The 26831-nt window shown below is 38.8% G+C and overlaps 1 protein-coding gene across 1 annotated transcript in view; it reads right to left on the reverse strand.

Moving 5' to 3' along the window:
- Nucleotides 1-26831, reverse strand: part of LOC118774434 (palmitoyltransferase ZDHHC15B-like) — a 30948-nt gene that overhangs the window by 2941 nt on the left and 1176 nt on the right. Inside the window, exons 3-10 of the mRNA XM_036523781.1 lie at nt 25501-25595; nt 25085-25205; nt 23027-23096; nt 21569-21601; nt 21319-21439; nt 18534-18666; nt 17748-17874; nt 17250-17359 (exon numbers count right to left, since the gene is read on the reverse strand). Coding sequence (XP_036379674.1) covers nt 17250-17359; nt 17748-17874; nt 18534-18666; nt 21319-21439; nt 21569-21601; nt 23027-23096; nt 25085-25205; nt 25501-25595 — 810 coding nt within the window. The remainder of the gene's footprint in view (nt 1-17249; nt 17360-17747; nt 17875-18533; nt 18667-21318; nt 21440-21568; nt 21602-23026; nt 23097-25084; nt 25206-25500; nt 25596-26831) is intronic.

The raw sequence follows: 26831 nt of genomic DNA on the forward strand, positions 1-26831 counted from the left end.
TATTCTTTACAAATTACTGTGCCAAGTGTCTGTGCTTCAAAGACCTTGTGCTTTATTCCTCATGTAGCATTTTAGTCAACTTTAATGGAATGGATTTGTTGTCTAATCACTGATCATGGATCCAATCATGGTGTTGCTACAACTGCAGCAAAACCTGATCAGCTTGATAAAATCCATTCCCAAGTTAAAAAAAAAATTTGACCAAGGCTTAACACGCATCTGATCCTGTTCCTTTTTAAATGTTACAATTTACCCCAGAGGATAGCTCCAAACAAATTTGCCATCAGACATCAGCATTTAAACTTAGTCATTTTGCCACTCATATGGAGTGACCCGAAAAGAAAAACTACAAGGTGCATCTAATAATAGCATGTTATAACATACTGTATCTAAGACAGTACCTACAGGACACAACTGACCACATCCCAAAATGTGTTAGCCCATTACACTTTACATTACATTACAATCATTTTGCAGATGCTCTTATCCAGAGCAACCTCCACCATAATAGAACATAAGCACTGTGATGACTAGAAAATGCAACTTTGAATAAATTTCCAAATGTGCTCAAGTGCAATACAGGAATACATCATACCCTACAATAAGATAACACAAATGAGGGGAAAGTGAATTATGCTCTTCTCTTCTGACTAATATGGGAAGATTAATACACCACATCATGGCCAGAACAGACAGTGGATCTAACTATGATGTGCAACTGTAAAGGAGAGGAACAGCTGGGCATCCTGAGGTTGTAGGTAAGTGTGCTTGTAAGGAGTAGCTGCAGTGTTGATCTGATGATCAGTTGCAGATATGAGATAATATGAAGGGATATTCAAGCTGTTTCCTGTAGCCAGTTGAGGGACTTCAGGCAGGATGAGACATGTAAGAATATGGGGAGATTTCTGACCAGCTGAGCAACATCCTGGATGAGCTGCATGGGTCTGATCACATATTCATGGAGACCAGAAAGGAGGGAGTTGCAGTAGTCTAGGCAGGAGAGAACCAAGGTGCTGAGTTGAGTTGGGAGTGAGGAAAGGCTGATACTTCTGTTGTTTATAAAGAATCTGAAGGCCCTACTGACTGACACTAAACCACAGTGTTGTTGCATGAATTTGATGGACCTCAGGTCTTACTGTTTACTTTTTCAGAAAGATCCTTAACCACTGTGACAAGGACTATGAGAAAGTCACATTCCAACCTCTGCAACACCATTGAGAGGAAGATCCTAGTAGTATATCTCATCATGACTTACAGCAGTAGACTACAGTGACTGTGGGTTACTGTAAGAGTCCTGCTAGTTGACAAGAGAAAAAGGTAGTGGGAATAGGAGAATTTATATGGGAAAACATGTTAAAGTTGCAAAGTCTACCTCCAGGTCATAAACCATATTTGCATAGCACTTAGCAAGACGAACCCTACTTAAGGTAATGACTTTCCTGTCAAGCTCTGCAAAAACTAAGTCTGGCTACTAGAGACCTCTCTTCAAATAGTACTTTTGAGCGATGAGGCCATCTCTTGAGTAGTTTATCACAAGTAGAGAGAGGGATATGAAATTAAATACCTTCCACTAATCCGCACTGTCATCCCTGGATATTTTATAATTTAGAAAGGATTTTAGAATAAAGCAAGGCAATAACTAGACTTGGACACCTTGGAATTCAAAGAACATTGTGCCTTTTTACCTCCCATCGAAGTAATGAAGGGGATGTTTTCTCACTGCACTTGAAACAAGGGGTACCAGATGTTTCAAGATCATTTGCTCTTTACTATAGTTTTATTTTTTCAAGTTCAGAGGCAATCTAAAATATCCTTTCATACATTTCTCCTTTAGTTGACCTTGGCAGCTCACCACATATCTTTCAGCATCATTTATCCCCACCAGTAATTACACCTTTTTGAAGGAAATTATACAGCCCACTGAATGGCTATGAAGGTGATGAATAGTGCTAATGAAGCCACCAGGAGAACACTAATGGCCATCGTTTACTCTGCTATTGAGAGCACAACATCCATTTTATCCTTCCATGGCTATAAAACTATTTTGAGATTGATCAAAATGCTGTTTTGATGGTGTCCAAAGGCAGGGATACCGCGTGTCAGGGACAAACTGCTTGGATTCAGCATATGTACTGCTTGGTACACAGAGAGAGTGTATTTATAAGAGGTGACCTAAATGAATATAGAAACATATCCAGTTTCAGAGCTGCCATTGTGTCAGAACCATATATATTCCAAGACATACCATAGCCAACTATGCCCATTTGATTTTTTGCAACTGAGAATGTTGCAGTATCCCAGCCATATTTGTGTTCTGCAGGTTTTCTATGTTCTAATGTACACCTGTTATCTTTCTGCTGTTAAGGTTTGGGTAATGCGATTTTTAATGAAGCTGACATTTGGATTGTTTGTTTGCCATGTTTAACCCCCCCATAGTCATATTGGTCTAAAACATTGATACTCTAAACCATAGAGAGATTTTTTTTTACAGATTTTTTGATTTTGATTTTAGATTTAGAATTTAAGATTCTAAATCTTCATCTTCTCTGTACACTGGTGGAACTGAGGAACCCAGCCCTCACCACATGGTGTTTCCTTTGTCTCCTGAGCAAAACAGCTAAAATCCAAGTCTATGTACCTCAGGAGAAGACTCAGAGTTAGACTGTGCCAACCTCTGTTCAGTGTTCTAGGTTCAGTGAGGAACTACAGTAGGAAAACGTTTAAAGAACATACGTTAGCATAACAGAACCCTTAGCTAGGCTAGGCTAGACTCAGAACTTGTCTCTTGAGTCCAACCAGTGAGACCCACATGTATCAAAGATTGCTCTGTCCATCAAAGTTCAGAGATGGACAGAGCAAGGGATCCCGTCATGTTGTGCTGAAACCTATACAGAGCACCCAGGACAGATATCCAGCTCTAGCCCTTATACAACAAGGACTAAGCCTCATGCAGCTTCCTGCTGGGCCCTGCTCTGTGGCCAAGGAGAGAGAACAAAGGACTCAAAGCCTAACTGACAACGGGTAACTGTCATTTTTTTAAAGCTCTTTTAGCTTTAAGTTACATTCACTCTCTTACTACTACGTACCAAACTACAATCTGTATTTATGCGATAAATATTTTCCTTGCCCATGTCTACTTACTACATTTCAACTCATCTGCTCACCCTTACTATTAACTTGCTCATTGCTAGTTCTATTCATAGATTTATGGTAGTTATTCTCTAGCTGTATGCTATCTAATTACATGAGTGAAGTATCCTTTCTTCAGCATTGGCTCTGGGTTTCTGGAAAATACTGTGTTCCAAAGACTGCTCCAAGTATATCTAGAGCACCTTGGTTTCAAAATGAACAATTCCACACCATATTCAGTACCTGAATGATATACTAGTATGCAACAATGATATGGTCATAAATATCCAAGACCTACAATTCAGCTTAGCAAAACATAAACAATAAGGAGGTCTTGAAATATTTCACCAAATGATAATGGCACATTGTTTAAAGCAATTTTATTGCAATTTAAAAACCTAGTTCATGTACCATCACCTTTGATGCATTCTGTACTGTCATGAGCACTCACAAGTAGCTAATGTTTTAGTAGACCCTTGGGCTGTGCATTGGATTACTTAATGGTTTACCAAAATTGTGACGATGTATTTTATAAAGTACTAGTGCTCTTAGTAAAATGACACCTTGATTACATTGAACAGTCTTTTAATTATTATGGTGCAATTTAATTCTAAAGGAAAATAGACTAATCACATTAAGTTTATACTTTCCAGACAATACCAAACATATACTATTTGTTGCAAACACCTACAGGAGTCTGAAAGGTGTGAAAGTGTGAACTGAACCATTGGTAACTATATTGTTAAATTAAAATAAGAAATATTCTGTGTTGTCTGAAGTTAATTGCTGGTCCTCACAAGTTTACCAGCCAAGGGAACTTGTTCAAACCCACCTCTGAGGTCATATTTTTTTGTTCAAATTCACCTCTGAGGTCATATTTTTTAACTTATGAGCAATCCAACAGCTACATACACAATGACCCATCATATCTATAAGTGAGTCATTCCTGAGGAAAGTCAGAGGTGTTTCTAGATTCACTCAGATTAACAGTATGTGTATGTTAGCCAACCTCGAAAGCAATGTAAGGCTGGCCAGGACACAAATACGTCAAACAGAAGTACACCTGTTTATCCTTTGTACAATACTGAAGCCAGAAAGTCATTTTCAGTGCTTATATCTAAACAGGTAGGCACAGTCCATCATGTTGGAAAATACAGATTTTGAAATGAAGTTTTTTGCTCTTTCTGTGACTGGGATTTGGGCACCAACTATTTGATTGATTTCAAGATGCATGTTATAGCAGAACCATGTTGGTAATTAGTAATGATAACATGAACTCTGTAGGTCTTTTTAAATGAGCTGGAGTGTTTTTTTTACATTTGCCGTTTCATTGTCTATCCCCTGGGAAAAATGTGTGTGTGTGTGTGTGTGTGTGTGTGTGTGTGTGTGTGTGTGTGTGTGTGTGTTTCCAGATTCCCCTCCCTGGAGACCTGGGTCACCCAGTGACTTACTAGGGACAAACAGAAAGGGCAAAGGCTCACTCGTAGTTGTTATTCCAGTTCCACGGTTCAGATTCCATTCCAGGTCTCCAGTCATGTACAAGACAGATTACAAATTGACTTCTCCAGAATAACAGGTCTGCAAAAATTCACAAAAATCACACTCTCAATTTTCACCAACCTACATCCTTTTCCCCACATATACACCCTTTACTTCATTGCAGTGACTGGAAGCTTAAGTAGGGAACTTGATGAGGGAACTCAATCCAGATGTGGTCAATTTCAGGTGTCTCCTTGCTCAGGTGGACTCTATGGCACCATCTGGTGGAGCCATCACATCCTCAAATCACACATATACCCTCAATGACTTTACTCCTCACTTCACCAATATGCATATATATGAGGAACAGTCTGTGTCCACAGAAGTAATAATCACTTGTATTCTCTGCTGCTGCTGTGAGCAGGCACAAGAACAGTTGCTGTTGCCTTTGAAATGGTGAAGGTCATGGCCTGGGAGGAGCATTTCCAAGGAAGCCAACAGGGGACAGTCCCTGGCCCAGTATGGAAGGCAACTTTGGAGGTACTCTGCTAAATGAAGGCAAGGTTTAACTAATCTGTTCTGGGAATTATGGCATGGTGTTTCCTTTTGACTGGTTTGTGGGGAGGTGTCAGCCACTGGAATACATGCTGCTAGAGAATGTTGTCGAGGAAGGCACGATCTGATTGTTCATAATGACTTCACACTCTGAGGACAAATTCAGGCACAGCAATAACCTTAGGCTAAGCCCCCAGGGCAGTTGGAATGGAGTCCTACCACATTATTTAAATTTGTGATTGCATGTATGTCTTACTGGTTACTGGTGGTTCCAAAAGTTGAAAACAATGTGGTGGTAAAACCTTTTCACACACAGCTCCGTTATTATGGAATAGCCTACCTAATTGTGTTCTGGAATTGGGCACAAGCTCACTTTCTAACACCAGACTAAAACTTATCTTTACAGTAAGACTTACATTCATTTAGATACTGAGGAGAAGGGTGGCCCATGGCTATAGAACATTTCATGTGCTATGAACTGTCTTTGCTGTCACCCCATTTCAAGTTGGACAGTCCCTATCTAGTTTCTGCTCTAAATGGGGTGGGACAGTCTTGAATCACCTTGATGGCCATGGCTCCTAACCTTTCTGCTCGCCACCCCCTTGCATGCCTCATAACCTATCAAAATTCATTGGTCATCCCATTCTAAGCACTAAAATCGTTTCCCCCTTTCTCTCTTCCCCATCTGAGCAACAAGTGCTTCTACAGCACAGCTACCAGCTATGCCAACCATCTGCAATGAATACGATGGCTGAATGATGGCTGCACCTTCCACTCTAAGCAGGAATGTCCGCCTGATGGCAATACTTTGATCCCCTGTCCACCTCACAGGCTGTGGAATGTAACTATTCTGATGAACTGTTGAGATGAACTGATGCCTTATATGTTATGCATGTTATATTTTCTATTATTATTTTCCAGGAGTCTCTTGACCGCCTTTTTCCAGTTTTTTTTTCCCCACATGTCTGCCTGGATTTCCTGTTTTTTTAATTCCCTCTGGAAAAAGTACTATAACAAATATATGAATGTGCTATAACAAATAAAATGTGATTGACTTCAATTTGAATTACAAATTGATTAATATTGGTTAACTGTTATGTGCATCATAAAAGAGTAAGAACTCCCAATCTACAGTGGAATTTTCTTATACAATTTATGAAACAAAAACAAATGATACATTCCTCTGTATATTTTATCTACGGATAGCTAACATTGTTCTTGAACAGAAGAACTGGAAGAAGTTGGTTTCACCAGCACAGACTACCTACACTCATTCCAAATCCTACTGTTGATCCCATGTTCCTTAGCCAAACACCTCCAAGCTTCTTCATTTTTCTTTCTTGACCCTCATGGACTGTGGACAGATGCAACATAGGCATTGATACATTGATACACCAGAGATACAAATGGTATGAATGATAGTTACTTTCATAAACAAACACAGGTTAAAGCCAAAAGATATCCATCAGTCTGCCCAGTGGTGAGTACATGTTGTGTGACATAACCAAATGTAGCTGAAGTATCACAACATGTATAAAATCAGTCTGCTGAAAAGCCTTAGCAGTGCATGGGCTTATTTTAATGCAGAGGTAAAGTCATGAATTTCCCAGCTTTTGTGGCTTTTGAATGTAAAAGTAGTTTTTTGTTAACAAATTTCAGATATTTCTACCCACTTGGTGATTTGACCTTAAAATAACAAAGCTAACAACAACACTGCTACACATTGCAATGAAAATAGGCCTACAACAAGGTCACTCTTATTTAGTGGAGGTAATTAGTTTTAAGAAATCTGCAAACTTGTCTGCTCAAGCCAGTCTCCCCAGAGCAGACTGAAATAAAACTTTGTTTTCTGCTTTTGTACTCTGCAAATTGCAAATAACTCTCACACAAAACAGGTGAGAAGGGAGACAGTAATTGGAGGGACTGACAGTAACATGTTTACTATTAATAAACTTGTAGCCCAGCGTTTCCAAAACCTCTCCTGGAGGACCACTTGTCCTGCATGTTTTAGATCTCTCCCTGCTCCAATTATTAAGCAGCTTCAGGAGTTCATAAAAAGTTGTGTTGGAGCAGGGAGAGATCTAAAACATGCAGGACAAGTGGTCCTCCAGGAGAGGTTTGGGAAACGCTGTTGTAGATTAAGTGTTTGACTTTTCTTCTTTCTGTTTGATGTAATCGTTTCAAACAGAGAACATGTGTCTTGTGTTTAGGTTCAAATTAAAAGCAGTGAGTGAAACATTATCACCAAGTAAGAGGTTTGCATGCTGAAAATGGTGTTTGTGAAAATGGCAACTGGACTAATGTAATTTAGCTGGTCATCTTATATAGTCTACCTTATCTAGCTAATAAGCCTAGCCTAGGACACATGTTAACCATTGAAATATTTGAATCTTCTTTACATTTACATTTACATTTACATTTATGTATTTATGACTGCTTTCTTTCTTACTGCTGGCTACAATGTGAAGTCATCCTACTTCTAATCCACCCACTGACTGGCCATCTTGCAGTCAAATATGAGATTATGTTGTCCAAATGTAATATGACTATGCATGCATACCTGCTTTCTGATAAATGGTAAGTGCCTATACTGTTTATTACAACTAGATCAAGAGCAGCATTAACAGTAGCCTATACACTAATCTGTTATAGCAAAATGATAGTTACAAATCATAATAAAGAGCATTGTTTATATGGGATGGGTTTTAACAAAATTATTATCAGTGAAAACACAGTGTGGTCATTGTCAGCTATTCATCACTGACTAATCAGAGATCTCAGGCAAATTTCATTCTGGAATTGAGTGAAGACAAAAGACACAGATCCCTCATTGTTATATTTATTGTGAATAAAATCAGGTGTGAAATAACAATATGAATGTATTAGTTTAATAGAAAATGCTAGTTTGTCAGCTTATAGTCAATTAGACATAGATAGGTTCTGGTGCACTCATTACCAATAAATCATTTGAAATTTTAAGAGTAAACTGTTTTGTAAATTGTTTGGAATTTGAAAGCAAAGTTTGCACTTATGAAAGTGCTAACATATTTGTGTCATCCCTAAAAACTACTACATGACTTTTTGCAACATGGTGACAATTTGTTGTTTGTTGCAGTCAAGTTGGCTGAGGTGTCACGGCCAAGTTGGTGTGTAAAATCCCAGCAGAAATTACAATGAAATGGCTGAGATATCTGATGTCGAATTTCTCCAGTTTGCATTGAGAGCTGCTCCAAAGTTAAACTGTAGCGCAGCTACCATCACATTACAATGCAGATGGAGCCTGTTTCAGCACAACAGGCAACACGTCCTTTAGAAGACCTCTGTAGTGCATGTAGTGCAGCAAAAGTAGACAAAACTTCTGCAAACATTTCACCAAGACCACTGAATGTCCTCCTGTGAGGTGAAAAAAAAGAAATGAAACTAAGTTTTAATTACTCTGGGGCATACATACTGAACAGAAGTTGTAATTTACAGTTCCATCTAATAACATTTTAACTCAGAAAAGCTCTAAAATAGAGGTTTCAGTTTTCATAAACTTAGCTTCCCTCATATGCTTTATTCTTGGCTTGAGAGGTTCACCTGGTAATCATTGCACTTCCCTGACTAAATGGGCAGTGCATACACTATACTGTACTTACTACACTGTATACATGACATTCCTGTGCCCCTTAAATTAGTTTTATTTCTTTATTTCACATGCTCCTGCTGTGAACAACTTGCCTATTTGCTTTGCACTACTTATTATATGCATGTACAGCTTAAGATTATTGAATTATTGAAAATTAGTGCAGTAAGTCAATAATTTTCTCATCACAACAAATAAAAACTATTCTGTACACGTTCCTTGCAAACACTTTCATTTATTTCCGCATTGTCTGCATTGCATAAGAATAAGAATGAATATGATAATGTCCATGGACAAAAACATTGCTGTCAAGCTCATTAACTGTTTAACAGCTGACTTAAAAATGAGACTGTATCGACCTCATGATGCCAGAGGAGTGGACCACATAAATGAAAAGAAGTGGAAAATAACATACATTTGGCTCTCAGCTCTCCTCTCATCATATCTGGTGAAACTGCAGACTGACACAGTCACGTCCAACTACAACCACCAGGACAGGCAGGGCAGATTGTAAAGGATAAGTTTTTGTTGTCCTGGATGTAGAGACACCCACTGATGTAACAGCCCAATCACAGAGATCCATCTGCCATGAAGTGACTAGTACAGTTTTGACAGAGCCCATGTTAGCTGTCTTCTGTTTGCCCTCATAAATCAGTAAATGCACATTTGGGAAAAAGGAAAAAAAAAATAATACAAGAATATGGATCACAACATCAGTGGCAAAATACTTTTTGAATTTGTTCACCAACATTTGTTTTTCTCTTCTTTTCCTAGACTCATCCAGAATTCTTTGGGATTTGGAATACATATTATATTGGTGATCTCAGGGTCTTCAGAAATTCCCTATGGTATAGGAGAAAAAGGAAAAAAAAAAACAAAAAACAAAAAGACAGACATACAGAAGTTAGATTAGTTTCACATGTAGGGTTTTTGGGAAATACACTTTTTCTGTGGAAGGATTGCTGTAAAGGTTTTGTCAGTCCATGACAGAAAGGATTAAAGTTGAAGTTCTCCAGTGCACAGATCAGTGAACAGGTCTTAATATTGTCACAATCCAAAACTCAACAAAAGTTAAATAACATTGATGTTAACATCCAAGATTACATATCTTGCAGACTTTTGACTACAAACGTGCGTGCAAGAGTGGCTGTATGTGTGAAGTTAATACTTTCCAACACATTCCATATAAAGAGAAAAAGTTGAAGGGATCCTCAGCATGGAACCACTAACTGAAAACATCACAGCCAGTGAGAAAATCAGGGGAACTGATGTACAAGAAGAAAACGGCATTATTTACTGACAACACAAGTTTGTTTTCAATAACCTTTCAGAAATAAGTATTGTATACTGACAATAGCTGACTTACTTAAAAATCAGTCAATAAACAAATGAGTAAACAAATATACAAATATTAATGAAATAAAAATGAACATAACAATAATACAAAGTCGATCAATGCTGGCTACATATCACTCATTCACTTTTGGTAGTGAGTTTATCACTAACAGTCCAACGTGGTGCCAAAACTACACACATTAGTGAACTTAGTATTAACGTATTAGTATTGGCGTTAGTATTAACTACCAAATGAGCTAAAGTCAACTTAGCTAGCGTGCTAACATTGCCTGATAACGTTGTATGTCTGAGTAATTACTGGTTATGGTTTTCAAAAATGAGTATCCACATGGGTGGGTCTGGAAGGTAATGTAGCACAGTCAGGTAAAACCGTATGTGCTGGCTATTCAGCCAGCAGTCCCAACTGATTTTAGTTAGCTTGCAACTTCATAATGATAGATCTAACTTGCAGGCTAGATAACTAGCAAACCAGTTGCACAAATCAACAATGTTTTGGGTGACTTACATATGTTCTAGCAAACAGTGAATGTATTGCATAATCACAAACATCAGTGATGCTAGCTATATCTCACTGTCTTATAGTAGCCTGTATCTTTTGGATGTAAATTAGCATTAACTGCATTCAGCTTGTCTTATTTTTCAACTTGCTAACAGTCCGCAGATTTTAAGTGACTGAAATGACCACAAGCAGTATGCACTTATCTTTCTCCATGTCATGGGAGAGAGGGGGCAAGGAGTTGTTGGAATTTTACTATTTTCTATATAAGACAAGCAGAACAAGCACGGGTACTCTAAAGTAATCCTCCTTCTCATCACAACAGTATTAAATCTGGTAATGGGCAATTAATGTAAAATTTAAGTCAACATATATACCACTTCAAATTAAAACCAACTACTGTCTCAGTTTTTATTTTGGGGTTCTTAAAGGTGAAAATCTATGGTAGCTCTCAGAATATTGTGTTATTGTGACATTTTGAAAAAGTAGCTTTCTCATTTGGGTTGCCAATCAGAGGGCTGACTAGCAAACTAGCTGTGCTCAAACACCTACCATCGAGTACATACAGTATGTAGCCAGCTGAAAAACTGCTGCATGATGTTGGTAGTAAGATCAGTGATTTTGCCGAACTGAGAGACATGGACAAAACTAACTTAATGTCACAAAGCTGGTCCACCACATCCCACAGCACTTGAGACAGCGGATTCAGAACGTTCATGGAAGCTACAAAGACCACAGTGGATCAGCGTGTTGGTTGCACCTGGCTGTTATGCTTACCTGTACACACTCGACCAATGCTTTGTTGGAATCAGTTTAGCATGGCCCACCACATTAACATATTACATCAATATGAATAAATATAGAAATACACAAATAAATATATCAATATAGAAATACATTGAATAAATATTTGAACAACACTTATTTGATTATTTATTTATTATTTGTTTGTCAGCCTTTATTTATTTATTTTTTATAAGGCTTCACATTATTCGCCTCCATGGAGGTAATAAAAGTGAAGCATAGTAGGTCCCTTTTCCGGATTCAGTTGCCATTTAGAGATAAATCTAGAGTGTAATATGTTAAATGAGAGCAAACGAACATTTCCCACATGGAGTTACATTTCCCAAACACCTTAAAGTTTTACATAAATGTAATCATGAAACACTACAAAGTAAGCTGATACACCAGAAGAGATGGAAGTTGCTGCCTCTCTTGCTCTCCTTGCTCAAACAGAACTGAACCTAAAATGAATGCAGACCCTTGGTTTCTTTCTTTTCCAAACACTACCAAAACAAAGTTTAAATTTAGAAAAATAAAACATTAAATATTGCATTAATAATACAGTGAAAGTGTGGGCAAAGTTTCCTAAATTAAAAAAAAAAGTATCTAGTCATATCATATTGATTGTAAAAATAAATCCAGAATACAATAACAATACAAATAAAATAAAAACATGTGTGACATTCCAAATGTATAAGCAAACCTTTTCCTTGTACTCTAGAGATGAAATTTCAGTGTACTCACCGGATATGAGCTTCTCTTTCCCACAACTATGACTCCATCTCTATTGTGATGGAGGGATCTCTTTGAAGAGCTGAAAAAAATTGCATCACTTTTAATACTGAATTCAGGACCTGCTAACACTTGAATAATATTAATTAAAACATTCTATGAGGAGAATTACTTTCACTATATTGTGGATAGAAATAGACGCTAAATTCACACTGTTGTATATGTTTCAGTTGCAGTAATGTCAGCATGTAATGTCTTCATCACACTCAGAATTGCTGAGCTGTGTGGAGTGCCACACTGTCCACAAGGTGGAAGCAGAATACCATGCTGATGGTAATAACAAGTGCACCTTGCAATATGCTGGTTTTGTACCCTGAATGTAAAAATGGTGCCTTTCATGTTTTGCCACATTTTTTGGCTCTTAATTCTCCTAGAATCTCAATTACCCAGTCAAGGAGCCTGCTCTACTCACGCTGCAAAATCCAGTGGTAAAATCCAAAACAAATCAACATGTGTAGCATTATTTAACCCTCCTGTTATGTTTGGGGTCAATTTGACCCCATTCAATGTTTAACGTCTCTAAATAAATGCTCAACATCATTTTTTTTGCTTCATATTTAATGACTTTTCCTAATTTAATAGGGACAACTGGGTAAACACAAAATTAACATGATGATATGTTTTTAATGCCCTGTACTCATGTTGTACGCATTGGTGTTGTTCGGGGTCAATTTGACCCCAGGGTGTTTTAGCTGTATAAAACATATAAGAAATATCAACATTTTACACACATTTGTTTTGCTTGTTTTGGATGGTATTGAGGACACTGTAACATACAATTTTATAATATAATTTTATAAAGTAATATAAGACTTCCCTCTGTTTTAGGGCCATAACCTATCATAATAATGCCTGTAGTAGTGCGAGAACCACGGACAATTCACATGACATGAGGGAGGGGAAAACATAATTTCCATGAGAATTTTGATATTTCCCGTGCTGTGAGGGAGGGGAACTATGATTCCCACACCTGTGTCTGCGCATGACAGTAGGGGAGGAGCAAACATACAAAAGCTTGCACAGCATCCTTCAAAGCCATTCCTCTTGGTGCTCTGTGTGCTCTCTCTTTATGCTCTCTCTCTCTATTGAAAATGAACTCTAAGCAAAAGTTTTCTGCCAATGAGGTTTTGCCACAGCTGTTTGCCAGTGAGAGTGACATAGAGGAGACTGTATATGACACAGAGGATAATGTTGAGGAGGACCCTGATTATGAGGCATCCTCCTCTGATGAGAATGAGACTCTAAGTGTTGACCCTCCTGTTTCTCAACCACCAGAAGGCATGTTACCTTCAAAAAATGGAAAGTTATTATGGTCCCTCTCCCCACTTGAATGTCAGGGTAGACTTAGTGCTGCTAATGTTATCAGGATGGTTTCAGGCCCCACCAGATACGCTGTCAGCCATGCCCAAGACATAAAATCAGCTTTTGAGCTCTTGATAATCAATTGAAAAGAATATACTGGAGATGACAAACTTGGAGGGGAGGCGTGTGTATGGGGGCAGTTGGAAAGACTTGGATGTGACCCACTTGCAAGCCTATATTGGGTTGCTCATTTTGGCAGAAGTTTACAAGTCAAAAGGCGAAGCAACAGCAAGCCTTTGGAATGCTGGCACTGGAAGGGCAATATCTCCAGCAACTATATCTCTACAGAAATTTCATCTTTTCTCCCGTGTCATACGCTTTGATGATAGAGAAACAAGGCAGGGCCTAAGAAAGCGTGATAAACTCGCAGCAATACGGGATGTATGGGACAAGTGGGTTCAGCGATTACCTTTTCTTTACAATCCAGGCCCCCACATGACTGTGGATGAATGTCTGAGTGCATTTCGTAATAACAAAAAATCTGTACTTAGAAATAATATAAAGGCCTTAACATACCAAAAATATCTTTCTCTTCGATTTTAGGTTAATCAGTGAGATTTTATGGTGATTGTCATGTTTTTCCATAGTCGCATAATAGATATTCTACATGTATAGGGGTGGGGGTGGGGGGTGGGGGGTTATTTAAAGCCTATTTACGTAGTCAACAAAGAAACATAAAGTACCTGACACATAAATTTGGGTAGCAGTTTTAATTTCCACCATTTTCTGGAGGTTTAAATTGCTGGGGTCAAATTGACCCCAAACATAACGGATGTTAGTAAATTTGAACATAACAGGAGGGTTAAGAAAATATGAGATACACAATATCTCACTGTGTCATGTTCAGACATTTTGGATCACAACATCAGAATCATTGACCTACTGTTTATCACAATAAACTCTCCCGACTTCCTCTAAAATGCTTAGGCCTACAACCAAGTATAATTGAAGTAAACAACAAGACAACATGATATGAGGTAGACTGCATCGAGTCCACAGCTTTTCTGTCCTCACAAACTTTGTAAACCTTTTGGGGATAATATCACGTTCCCATATTCATTTGAAAGTGAGGCAGGAGTGAATAGGTGTTCTGTCAGAGCAGAAACATGTAAACCATCATGTTTGTGTCCACAAACTCATTAGCAACAATGACTTTTTAGGGATCCAATGTCATGTAATCAGAGCTCAGAGTTTGTTCTTAAAAGAAAAGAAAGGTAATATCCTTTCGATTTGTAGCAAATCAATTATAAAGGAGAGCTGAAACCAAATTAGACTCACATAAAACATTTGTGTCATACTGGTAAAACACGAAGATAAATACCCATACTCAAATTTTATTGAAATTACATGATTTATACTGAGTGTAAAAGACGAGCAGAGAAGTTAGATATAATCTAGTACTGTTTTATTTTTACCTCTACTGAAAGACAATTCGGAAAGAAAATATTACATCAAGTTTGCTGTGGAGGCACAACTCATCCAAAAAAAAAAAAGAAAAAGAAAAAAATAAAGTCAGTCAAAAATTCACTGTATGTCAGCATACAAAAAAACACCAACTTGTATGTACATGTACAAAAAAGGCATTCTCAATAATTTAGTGAAAAACAAAAATAGGCAAACCATTCAAATTATTGATGTTGATATATGACCCACCTAACCACACATAAACTGTTCCAAAGCAATGCAACCCTATGTTTCCAGTTTTTTCTAAAGGTGATGTTCTTTCATTTTATCATCTAAATGATGAATGTTGTCTTTAAAACTTTTGTCACATCTAAATGTCAGGTTCTGAAAAGTGTATGAATCAAACATTCTGCTGTTGTGAAAGCACACTCCAGCAGTGTTATGTCTGCACTTGTTTGGATGTTGCTAGCACCTTCAGACTAAGTTATGACTTTTTCGCAGACATGTCATTTCTTTTTGTACTGTACATTATGGGTTGGAAAGATACCAGTATGACAGAGAACAATAAGGGTAGTATACACCTTTTGTAAAGGTTATTTATTTATTTATTTATTTTTGGAGTAGAGGCTATCCACTTTAGTTTTAGTTTGCATGTCAGCAGATAGATTTACTTAATAAGTAAATGGGATAGTTCTGGAAGTATTCAGGTTTTTAGAAATAATTGCAATGTTTTACCCTCCTTCCTACACGGAATGAAATAGGTAACTGTATAGAACTGCTAGGATGTTCCAGAAGCTCTCTGCTGTCAGCACTGAGTATCAGTGGAATAAGAGAAGGCAATTAGATTTGAAGTTAAAGAAGTACCACAATCTACCTGTTGGTTTAATTTTACATTATTTAGTTAAGCAAGCATTTCCTCTCAGGTTTGACTTTATAGGATATGTGAATTCTGTGTAGTTTCACCAACAGCAGTGACTGTGACAACACAAATTCTCTTAAAAGGTAAGTTATATGCCGGAACAGATTTATTTCACATTTTAAAACATACAATGAAAGAAGCTTGTGATATTCAGCATGTTGATATTACTCTGAATATTAGTTTGTTCATTCACCACACCCTCATGGTCATTATTTAATATTTGGTGGGTTGACACATTTGGACTATTTAATTTAATTTGACCAGTGAACAACCATGACAACTAATGTGGAAAACGTGTCAAATAAACTCACCATGTTCCCCAAGAATGGTTCCATTCAAATTATTTTTGAAGATGCAATTTTGAGGTCTTCAATACCTACCTGATATAATATCACATATGTACATCTTGATTGGTTCCATACTTGGAAATACAAGGAATCACTTGAATGCTAATGTTAACTTGGAACTGACCACAATGAATAGATACAGCAATATGCTGATTATAAAGAAAGACTGAAGAAGTCTGAGGTTAACTAGAGGATTTGTGATGATGGATTGGGCAGGAAAATAAAGAAGGACCAGTAGCTGAAAATCATCTAACTTCACAATTTCACAGATGGTAGACATGCCATACCAATAACCTCATATTATTTTGGCAAGTAAAGTGGCACTTTAAGTGGCTCTGTAATCTGTGGAAACCCATAAAAAGACTCATGTTAAACACTTGAGCCTCTTGAGTGGTTTATTGTTGCCTTTTTATTTTCGTGATGTTCTCCTGTCAGTAGGTGTGAACCTTAAAGCCTGGCTGAGTTTGATTTTGAAACAAAGAAAAAACGAGGGATGGCATCACTATACCAAATCTGATAGTCTAAGACAGCTGAAACAGATTAGAAGTGAGGCCTGCTAGAAGTGGCCATCAAGCTCTCCCCAGCACTCTGCATACTGGTTGAAAATGTAAAGTGAGGACTGCTACCCAAATACAAAGCACACTGAAAAGCAAAACAGAATTCTATGGTAGTCGTACAGTACTGACTCTTAATTTGATTTCATCAGTGTATATATTATATATGCTATATATAATCAGTGTATATGTATCAATTGCCACACCACTGAAATGTATAGGCCACTCAGAATTGCAGGCAAACGATCACTTGTCAGCCACGCGATCCTTACGGGTCAAGTGCTACAGTACACTTCCATGCTGAGAGTGTTCGGCAGGTCTCCAAGACTCCCATCTACATTAATTGCTTTTGCAATTGGATTGGCACAAGTAATTGCCTGAAATGGCTTTTTATTGTAATGACCTCAGTAGCACCTTGGCTTCCCGTGGCTGGCAGGGCTCGACTTACCCGTGTTCTCTGCATCTGATCCGCCTTCCTCCCACTGTCCTTCATTTGCTAATAAGGGATTCTGGGATTCATTCTGGCTCCTCAGGGGGAAGAAATGGCCATCACCAAGGCTGAGAAAGACAAAGGAGGCAATGTTACAGTGGGATCCCGCCATGCTTGTGTAGGGTTAAGAAGGCTAAGGGGAAGGATTCAGCCTGGGTAAGGTTGTTGGGATGCATTCAATGCTAATGAAAAAGGAGGTCAAAATGTATTGCGGGCATACAGGCCAAAGCACCATGCTCTATATGCTTCAATTTTTAGCGCTTCATAAAGCAAGCAACAGTTTTGCATTAAATTTAAAGTCAGTAAGTGTTCACCCTTAGCAATTCAGACATCACTCCTGTCTCTTTGCCTTCTGAACACCTGTAATTTTTCTTCGCATCCCGGTCTATACTGAAGAGTCAATTTAACTGACCACATCCGGCATCATGGTCGTCCTGCTCTAGAGAGAGGACCCACCTGGAGAACACTGGGATCAGCCAGAGTCTCCTTTCCTCTCCGAAGACCTGCTCCAAGTTCCTGCGGACTCCTATGTCAAAGCCACTTCGATCTGGTCCGCTCAGGAACACCGGAGCAGTGAAGGCCTCTGTGACGACAAAAAGACAGGGTTCGGTCACGTGACTCTTCTGGTATAATGTGACACACCAGGAAGGCCTGTGTGTCTGAGGTACACGAAGTCAGCGCCTAAGGTCATGATCTACACCTGCACATCACTGTCCTTCCTCACTGAACACCACAGTTCTGTCAGAGGGCCAACAACCGGCTCCCCTGGTCATCTCAGCAGACTCGCATGCACCTGCTCTCTGTGAGCACCTTTTAATTCAGGCCACATCCTGACATGTGATTCCAACCAGGAAATCCAACACAAAGGAGAGAACAGAACTACTGAAATAGTGGAAGAAGAATCCACTTACAGCACACACAGGGTGGTGATGCCACTTGACACAAGTAGTTACTTTGAGAGATAATGCAAAAACTGCAGCAGTGTAGCGGGCAGCAAAACAGAAAAATGGGCAGCAGTGTAGCATAGTGCTAAGGAGCAGGACTCATAACCAAAAAGCTGCCAGTCTGATTCCCCGCTGGGGCACTGCTGCTGTCCCCTTGGGCAAGGTACCTAGAAATGCCTATTCAGCTGTATATACGGATAACATGTAAGAAATGTAACCTATGTAAGTCATTCTGGATAAGAGTGGCTGCTAATTGCCAATAATGTAATGTAATGTAAAAACTGTGATGCTCTCTTACCCAAGGTTGATCTATTCTTCGCCACCAACCAGCAGTGGTATGCAAAGAGGAACATGAGGCTGACAAAAAACATAAGTGCCACAAATAGTAGGAAAAGCACATGAAACTTGGCAGATCCATTTGGGAGTTTCCCCTGAAAGAAAAAGGGTGTGAGAAACAGAGAAACATGGTGTGAGAAACATGGACAGATGTTACTACCAAAGTGATTTCAGCATACAGACAGGATCTTTGCTATTTTTATTCCAGCCAGGAATTCTTAACATTTTAATATTAGCATCATCCTCAACAACATCAATAACAGTCAACACTACAGGTGCAACAACAATAAAAGCACAAACCAGCCATAATTACAGAATAGCATCATGCTATACAAGCTATGCTCCCCTGGTGCTTCTTTGTAATGTCATCTGAGCAACTCATAGGTGCCTGATGTGTTGCAGGGTGAGTAGTGAGCCAAGGGTGCCTTGTCAACATACCCACCCCTACTCTGGCAGAAAGAAACTAATTTGTTCCGCTACTCTGGGCTCCCATTCGTTGTTAGGTGATGACACAACTGAACATGAACCAGTGCCACAGGGCTCTATCTGCACTTGGAATGAGCACCTTAACTGAGCCACTGTGGAGCCCTCTCTTTACAACATATCAAAATAATCACATGAATTGTACAATACAAGAGCCTGATTTACCAGAAGATTTACCTAAGAAAAAGAGTGAGAGAAAGGACACTGTTTTCAGTATCTTGTCCTGAATTGTCACATATTGCACCACAATACTAATTTTTTATACTTATTCTTAAGAGCAACATATTTATATCATATCAGTGTATGACCTATAAGAGCAACACTTCATTAAATCAGTGTTTACTTGATGCTAAACAATAATATTAAAATGTTACAAAAAACCTGCATCCCACTACCACAATCACAGCTTTAATAATAATCTGGAGCCACACCGCACTATATCAGAATTCACTTATGGATGGAGTGCTCAGATTTTGGGGGCTAGGTGTAGAACAGCTCCAAATTCTGGGAACCAAGATAAGTTTCAAAAGGTGTGGCACTGGAAGGTTGGAAGGTAGTGGGGGGTATTACACATTATTTTATAACATCTTTTACATCATAGTTTTCATTATCATGAGAACTGCAAGTACATTCAGGGGGGAAATTTAACTAATATAAAGGCAAAGGGTGGGAGTGAATTTCACAGGTACATTCCTTTACCTCTATGCTCCAGAATACAAATACATGAACATGGTAACCATGCACGGACACATGTAGACTCATGCAGACTCACACTTGAAGAATTGAATTAATACAATAACAATAATATGATCAAAGCTGGCTACATATCCCTTATTCACTTATGCTAGTGAGATTTTAATTTAAATTTGTCAGCATGCAGATGCATTCTTTTCAATCCCACAGGTTTGAGAAGCACAGTTTCAGTTCGCAGATTAGGACCAGGATTAACTAGCACACCTAGTGAAAATCAATTTAGCTAGCCTTCCTGACAACATTGTATTAATGTCTAATTACCTGTTATGGCTTATAAAATGAATATCTTTGTGAGTGATGTGGGTGGGTCTGGGTGTTAATGTAGACATAGAATAGAGGACCTTAATACCAGGTAAAACCATATGTGCTAGCTAGTCAGCCAGCAAGCCAAACTGCAACTGGCAACTGCATAGTGACAAATCTAGGTTTCAAACTAACTAGTAAATGAGTTACACAATCACAAACAACAGTAAAATTTTAGCTTACTTACATATTTTCTCACACTAAAACAACCCATTTTAACCATTAACTAGTCAATGAGTTGCATAATCACAAACATCAGTGACATTAGCAATTATCTCACAATGGCCTGTATCTTTTGGATGTAACATTAACTGGCATTCAACTTGAGCTCTTTTACAACTTGCCAATAGGCCGCTGAGAGACTGAAATAACCACAAGTAGTATGCATCCTTAAATAGGTCATCTATCATTCTCCATACCTATCTTGCATGTTACCTAACAAAAAAGTTATAGTTTAAGTAATAGTTAACAGTTATTTTTGTAATAAGGAGGGATTTACACCGTCCACCTCCCACGTTACATAGGTCATTTATAAAACAAAAAATTCCAAGCATTCCAAATCGCACATGATGCAACTATCACCATGCTAAACTGTTCCATCCCCCAGGGTTCCAAACAGCAACTAGCTATGCAGAAGGATAAGGCTGTTAAATAAATACATAGTATTAAACTGCCAATTTCAACAAAATTTTTCACCATAAAAACATCACAGGTCTTAAGCAATTTAAGTGCAAATTAACTTTTTCTAAACTGACTGACCTGCCTACTTAGCTAGCAATTGTTCTACCTTAGAAGCAAGTCAGCTATTTAGCTAATGAGTAAGCAAACAATCTGCTGAAAATGGAGCAGCTAGTGATCTGTGTGACTCATTATTTCAACAGCTGGCTAATTTGCCTGCCAGCATATAAACTGACTCAATGTAGTATCTGGTAATCAATAAGTAAGGCAATGAGCCAATGGGCTAAAAACAGAAATATTTTGCTAGTATTATCTGGGTGGTCTGTATGTACCTCACTAACTGGATACTTGGCTTGCAACTATTTTTACCCAGAGATGCAATTTTGTAAGGAGAAGGGAAATTAAGAGGAAAGGCAACAGAAACAACCAACATAAGGAGGAAAGTGAAAGTGGTCCAAAAAGCAAATGTTTAAAACAAGTCAGACCTGTGGTTACTGCGGACGACAGAAAGAGACAGTACTGATACTCACCACCCAGAACATGAGAAAATACCGGAAGACGGTTGCTGCAATGAAAATGCAGTAAAGCATGGAGTAGGTGAGGAACAGCAGGAAGAATTTGTAGTTGCTAAAGCCCACACAGTTGTTGACCCTGAAAAGAAGAGAGAAAACCAAGTAATCCAGCTACAAAACAAATTAAATGTTTTAGCCATCTTTTCAAGATTGTGTTAAATTAAGCTGTCAATGATCATGATGATGCTGGTAGAAAAAAAACAATTACCATGGACAATGGTGATCCATTTTCAGGACGCACCTGGAATAGGCCAAATGATGACTGGTTAGTACTTGCTCCAGAGATCATTCTCTAGTTTGTCAGTTTCATGGTTTGTTCTCTATTGGCCACACTAGTTGCTCTATATGAGTTAACAAACCCAAAATGGTTATGTAAAGATAAAAACTAGGAATTTATTTCAGTATAGCCTTATTTATACCCCCTTCTCATTTTACCATTCAGCACTTAAACATAACAAAATAACCATAGAAAGAATTTGGTTGGATATATCTAGCATTTTTAAAGAAGTCTATTAAGGTCTACAATCCATGCAGTTCCACAATTAAAAATAAATGTCCAAATAAATAAAATCTTATATATACTGATTTGTTAAATGGTAACAGCAAACTAAACAACTTAAATCTTCACAACAGACTTGGGTGTTCTTCAACCAGTGATCTGTCACACAAAGCATGATGCCTTCCTCCCTGCTGGGGCATCTGGACAAATATCAGCTGCATGGCTACAGGACAACAGTCAACTGCAAGGCTATTCCCTTGCTGTCATTCAAACAGAATCATTTTGAACTGTCCTGGACAACGAGGCCACATGTTCTTCTGAGTCTGGGGTAATAACAAATGCATCAGCAACCCCAAACTTCCTACCCAAACACAGGGGATGGAGCCAAAAGTCCTGACAATGGGATACACCATGTGGAGCTGTACAGAGAGCCAACGGGAGGAACAAACATGTAACTTGTTATTAATTAGGCTATCAAGAGGATCCTTCTGGCCTTTTGTGCTTGTGTTCTAGCAATGAAGTCATCAAATGTCAGCAATACAAAGAGGTCTGATTGAGAAAGAGAAACTCTATCAAAACTGAAATGAGCAGAAACCTTTTGGTGAGGGGGAAATAAAAAACAATTCCAACTGCTCATTTAGATTCAGACTGGCAATTTTTCTCAGGCAATAGATTTCTTTGTTGTTCCAGTCATACCAATCCTTGCCAGTATATCCTCTACAGTCAGTGGAAAACACTGATAATGGGAATGTGCCAGACTGGCAAGGTGATATTATGCATTTCTTTTGAAGTGGTTAATTGTTTTTTGTAAGTGGAGTTGATTCTGATCATGCACATCTTTTTTAACAAAAAAAAAGCCATTAAATACTGCAGGAGTGGACACCAACTCTCTTTTCTTACTGCCTATATGAAAAAATAGAACTGCAACTGAAATGCAACCTTGCAATCATTGCCTACTAAAATAAAAGTACCTCACTCCTGTCTCTTATGCTAATGTCTTATACCCATATTTCCACTGTTGCTCAAGGATGGGTTTTGTACACAGTGTGTTGTTGTATGGGTGTTGTTTACACTCTCACAGGAGACAATAGTGCACACACCAACAGAGATATCCCCTTTCCCTGCTCAGCACGAGTGAAAAGGGAGACCATGGGGGGAGGGGCATACCTTTCACAGGCGGAACAGTGGTGGCATCGGTCCGGCTTTATCACCTGGCAGTGATCACAGAACCTGATAGCTGAAAACACAACGGAGTGAGCAGCCAGCTGGTGCATTTGATCCTATATTCTACACTCACTTCCTCATCATGACAAAAGCCCTGCATGTCTGATCTCTAAGCAAAGGAGGAAGCGTAGCAGTAAAGTTACATTTAAAATCAGGGCATTCACTGATTGCAGGCGTGTGCTCCATGCCTGGCTTCTCTCTCTCTTGATCCCTGGTCCTGAAGGGTTTTGCAGTACTAGTTTTTGAATCATAAACACTCCCAAAGCCCCGTACAAAACTAAAGTTGAACTCCAATTTGTTGGATTACAGAAGCTGCGTACTTGGTGAAAGGAGACCATAGACCTTTGGGAGGAAGGGTATTGAGGAATTTAAACTGAATTACTCCTGGAAAGTGAGCCCGTGAGATTTCGCTTAATGTCACCCAATGTACACTGGTGACACAGCAGGTAAACTAATGAGAGTAAAATGTACTTTAGCAAAGCAGATCTAAATCATCCTCTCTCCAACGTTGCCTACATGAAAATAACATCAACTGTGTCCAGCTGTCAGGGCTCCGCCCCCTTAAGCCGCAGTGTTGTTGTTTTCCCTGTCCTTGTGCTTTTGTTTTCCTTGTGTTCCTGCCCCGCCCTACTCCCCGCCGGGTCCCTGCCCACCTGATTCCCTCATTGCCTGCACCTGCCTGCCTGCTCGCCTGCTTCCCATCTCATTCCCTTTCCCATTCCCTTGTTGCTAGTTCGTTACAGTAAGTTTCTTCCTGTCTCGTCCCCGCTTTAGTAAACCTGAATTCTGATTGCTGTTTGCCGAATCCTGCCTGTCTCCCGACTTCGTCCTTCGCCCGCCGACTTCAACCTGTCTGACACTCTTCGCCCGCCTGGTTACCGACTCTGCCCGCCCCGACTTCCGATCCTGGATCTGCCCTCGGACTGCTCCCCCGTGTTTTTGAACCCTGCCTGTCCCTGTACGACGAACTGCCCGCTGATTGTAATTAAACGCTTGGCTACGTTTACCCGGTGGTCCGCGTTTGTGTCCCGATCCCCGTTCCTGACACCAGCTGCAAATAAAATCATATTATCTGTATTTGTTTCCTCATAACAAATACAGATAAGACAAAGAGCTTATAATCTTCCATATATAGCTGCCAATTTTCATACTCGAGACGAGAAACAGAGGAACCTGGTGTGTTTTCTCATTCACTGTGTTTTGTATGCTTTCTGAAAATTAAAATATGCACACCAAATTTTACATTCAAGGGTCAGAATTAAAATCATAATAGCAATGTCATATTCACAATGGGCCGTATTCTCCCATGCGCGTAAGTCAAAAAAGCGTGCAGCTACGCACTTTTCAGCCTACGCGTATTCTCCCCTTGACTTAGCTCTACGATTTGCGCGCCATGAAGGCAGTTACGTGCTTTGGGCGGAGCAACCCCAAAATCTGGGCGTTTCTTATGTAAACACCATTTACACACCTCTTTCATGAGCCTGCCTTCATCCTGAAGTTAAGCACCATGTGCTGATGTGATTGGAGCGGGTAGGGGAGAATACGCATAACTGAAATTCACGTAACTGGAGGCGTGCAGAAAAGGATTCGCGCGCGAATGGGAGAATACAGCCCAATATCTTTAAAGCCAGTATTATTCCAATAAATGTCCATCAGTCAAAAAAGAACTGAAAACCAAACTCCTCCAGTCTTTATGCGAAACTACTGAATGGGCCAATCTGGGTATTGTCAATGATGGCTTTTTCAATTGAAACTGAGCTTGAATTTCCATCTGACTGGCTCTGTGCTATGCCAGTTATTTGGCAACAGTAATTCATGGCATTCTGCTGGGCAAAGCCATACACCAGATGCTACCCTTGTATTTGTGGGTTACTATACTAAAATACCATTCTGGCTTTCATTTCAGCTCCAGATGTTGGACTTATTTTGTGCTTTACAGCGTGCTTCACAAAAAAAAAAAAAAAAATAGGTGACGTTAGTTTTGTCAAAACTAGCCCCTACCTCCAGATGGGGCTCGGGTGAAAACGGGGAGCTTCCTCGCTATCTCAACAAGAATCTGCTTCTGTACATCTGGCCTCTCTTCCTTTCCATACCTCTCTTTGTCTGTGTATGAAAGATGAAACTGGAAGAGTAAAAAGACCTATTAACTGATGACAAACACAAATGAGAACTATTGGATAAATCTTATATAGAGTGAGAAATATATCAGTTAAACCTTACAGTTTGGGGGGGGGGCATTGAGTGAATTGACTGAATATTAACTGCCTTAGTAAAGTCAAGCAATGGTCTAATATTGGGAATTATACTCAGAAGCATTTAATCTCTAGTTGGCATTACTATTCATATTTGGCTATACAAACACAAACATAACTCATGTCTTGGTAATACATGGAGTGCCAGTCTCATATCCGCCTTACCTTTTTTGAAGGTGAGGAGGGGGGTGTAAAGATTGACTTCCAGTAGGTCCAGGAAAACATCACGAAACAAACATGGAACACCAGAAGGTAGGCCACTACAAAATTCATCATGATGGTTAAATAAGTTTACAGATAAATCCATACACCCATGCATTCTAAGACGAGACCAAAGCTCATTTTTATAAAAAAACAAAAAAAAAACAAAAAAAAAAAAAACAGATTTGCACTTTTGTCATATCACTACATGTATATGACACAGTATAGCAGAGCATTGATTTTATTTATCAGTGGAAGTGTCTCTTCTTGCTTACACTTGTATTGTCTAATCAGAGCTGTTGCTTAAGTAATCCCATAATATGTAATTCAAGCATTGACATCATATACTGGGATCTTTTGCATTTTAATTAATCAATGTCACTACTTGGGCCTAATTAATTTAAAGAAAGGTTCTCCCACCCAGTTATCTTTCTGGACATTACACCTGTTCTTCTGCTTATGACAAACATCATAATTGTGGTGTCATATTTGGTCCGCAGATTTATATTGCTTTTGATTTCAAATCAAAGACATTGTCTGTTTACATGCACTATCAGGGTAGCAGATGTTTAAATTACTTCATAGTTTAATACCAATAAAGAATGAATACATTTTTTTTCACACTTTTTTTTGGTTAGTATGAGTTGATATTCAGGTTTTGTTTGATGGCATATTTAGACTATGCCTGGAGTTGAGAAAATGTTTAAATTAGGACACTCACAAATGTACTCAATGCAACACATGAAATACTACAGCATAAGATGGAATTTGACCATGCAGAAAATGGTCAAAAAATCTTTTCAAAAAAAGCCTATTTTAACATAATAAGGAAAACAGGATGAAGCAACTTCTACCGATACTGAATATGCTAGCAAGTACATATAGACGTAGTTGGTATAATTTCCAAATAGTTATGAGAAACCGCAGAAACAAATACTTAATCTTTGACACGGGGAACAATGATAGGCTATGTGCACCAATATTCAAGACAACCTGAGGGTGGCTTACTCATTTCACACTGCCTAAATTGATCAAAAGCAGGATTCCAACCGGTCCCCTTCTACTGTAGTGAATAAATGGGTTTTTATTAAAAACACAAGCAGTTAAAGAGAATTAATAAACCTTCCCTCTCAACAGTGACCCAGGCAACAGCCCAGATGAAGACTTTGGTCATCACCTGAATAATTTCAACAGAATGCACCATAACACCTAGCTTGTTTTATTGCTTATGCTTAAGCTGCCTGTATGCATTTCAGCTTCATTTAACTGAGACACTAGAATACACATGGTAAAAA

Source organism: Megalops cyprinoides, chromosome 3 (genome assembly GCF_013368585.1).
Source record: "Megalops cyprinoides isolate fMegCyp1 chromosome 3, fMegCyp1.pri, whole genome shotgun sequence".
NCBI lineage: Eukaryota > Metazoa > Chordata > Actinopteri > Elopiformes > Megalopidae > Megalops > Megalops cyprinoides.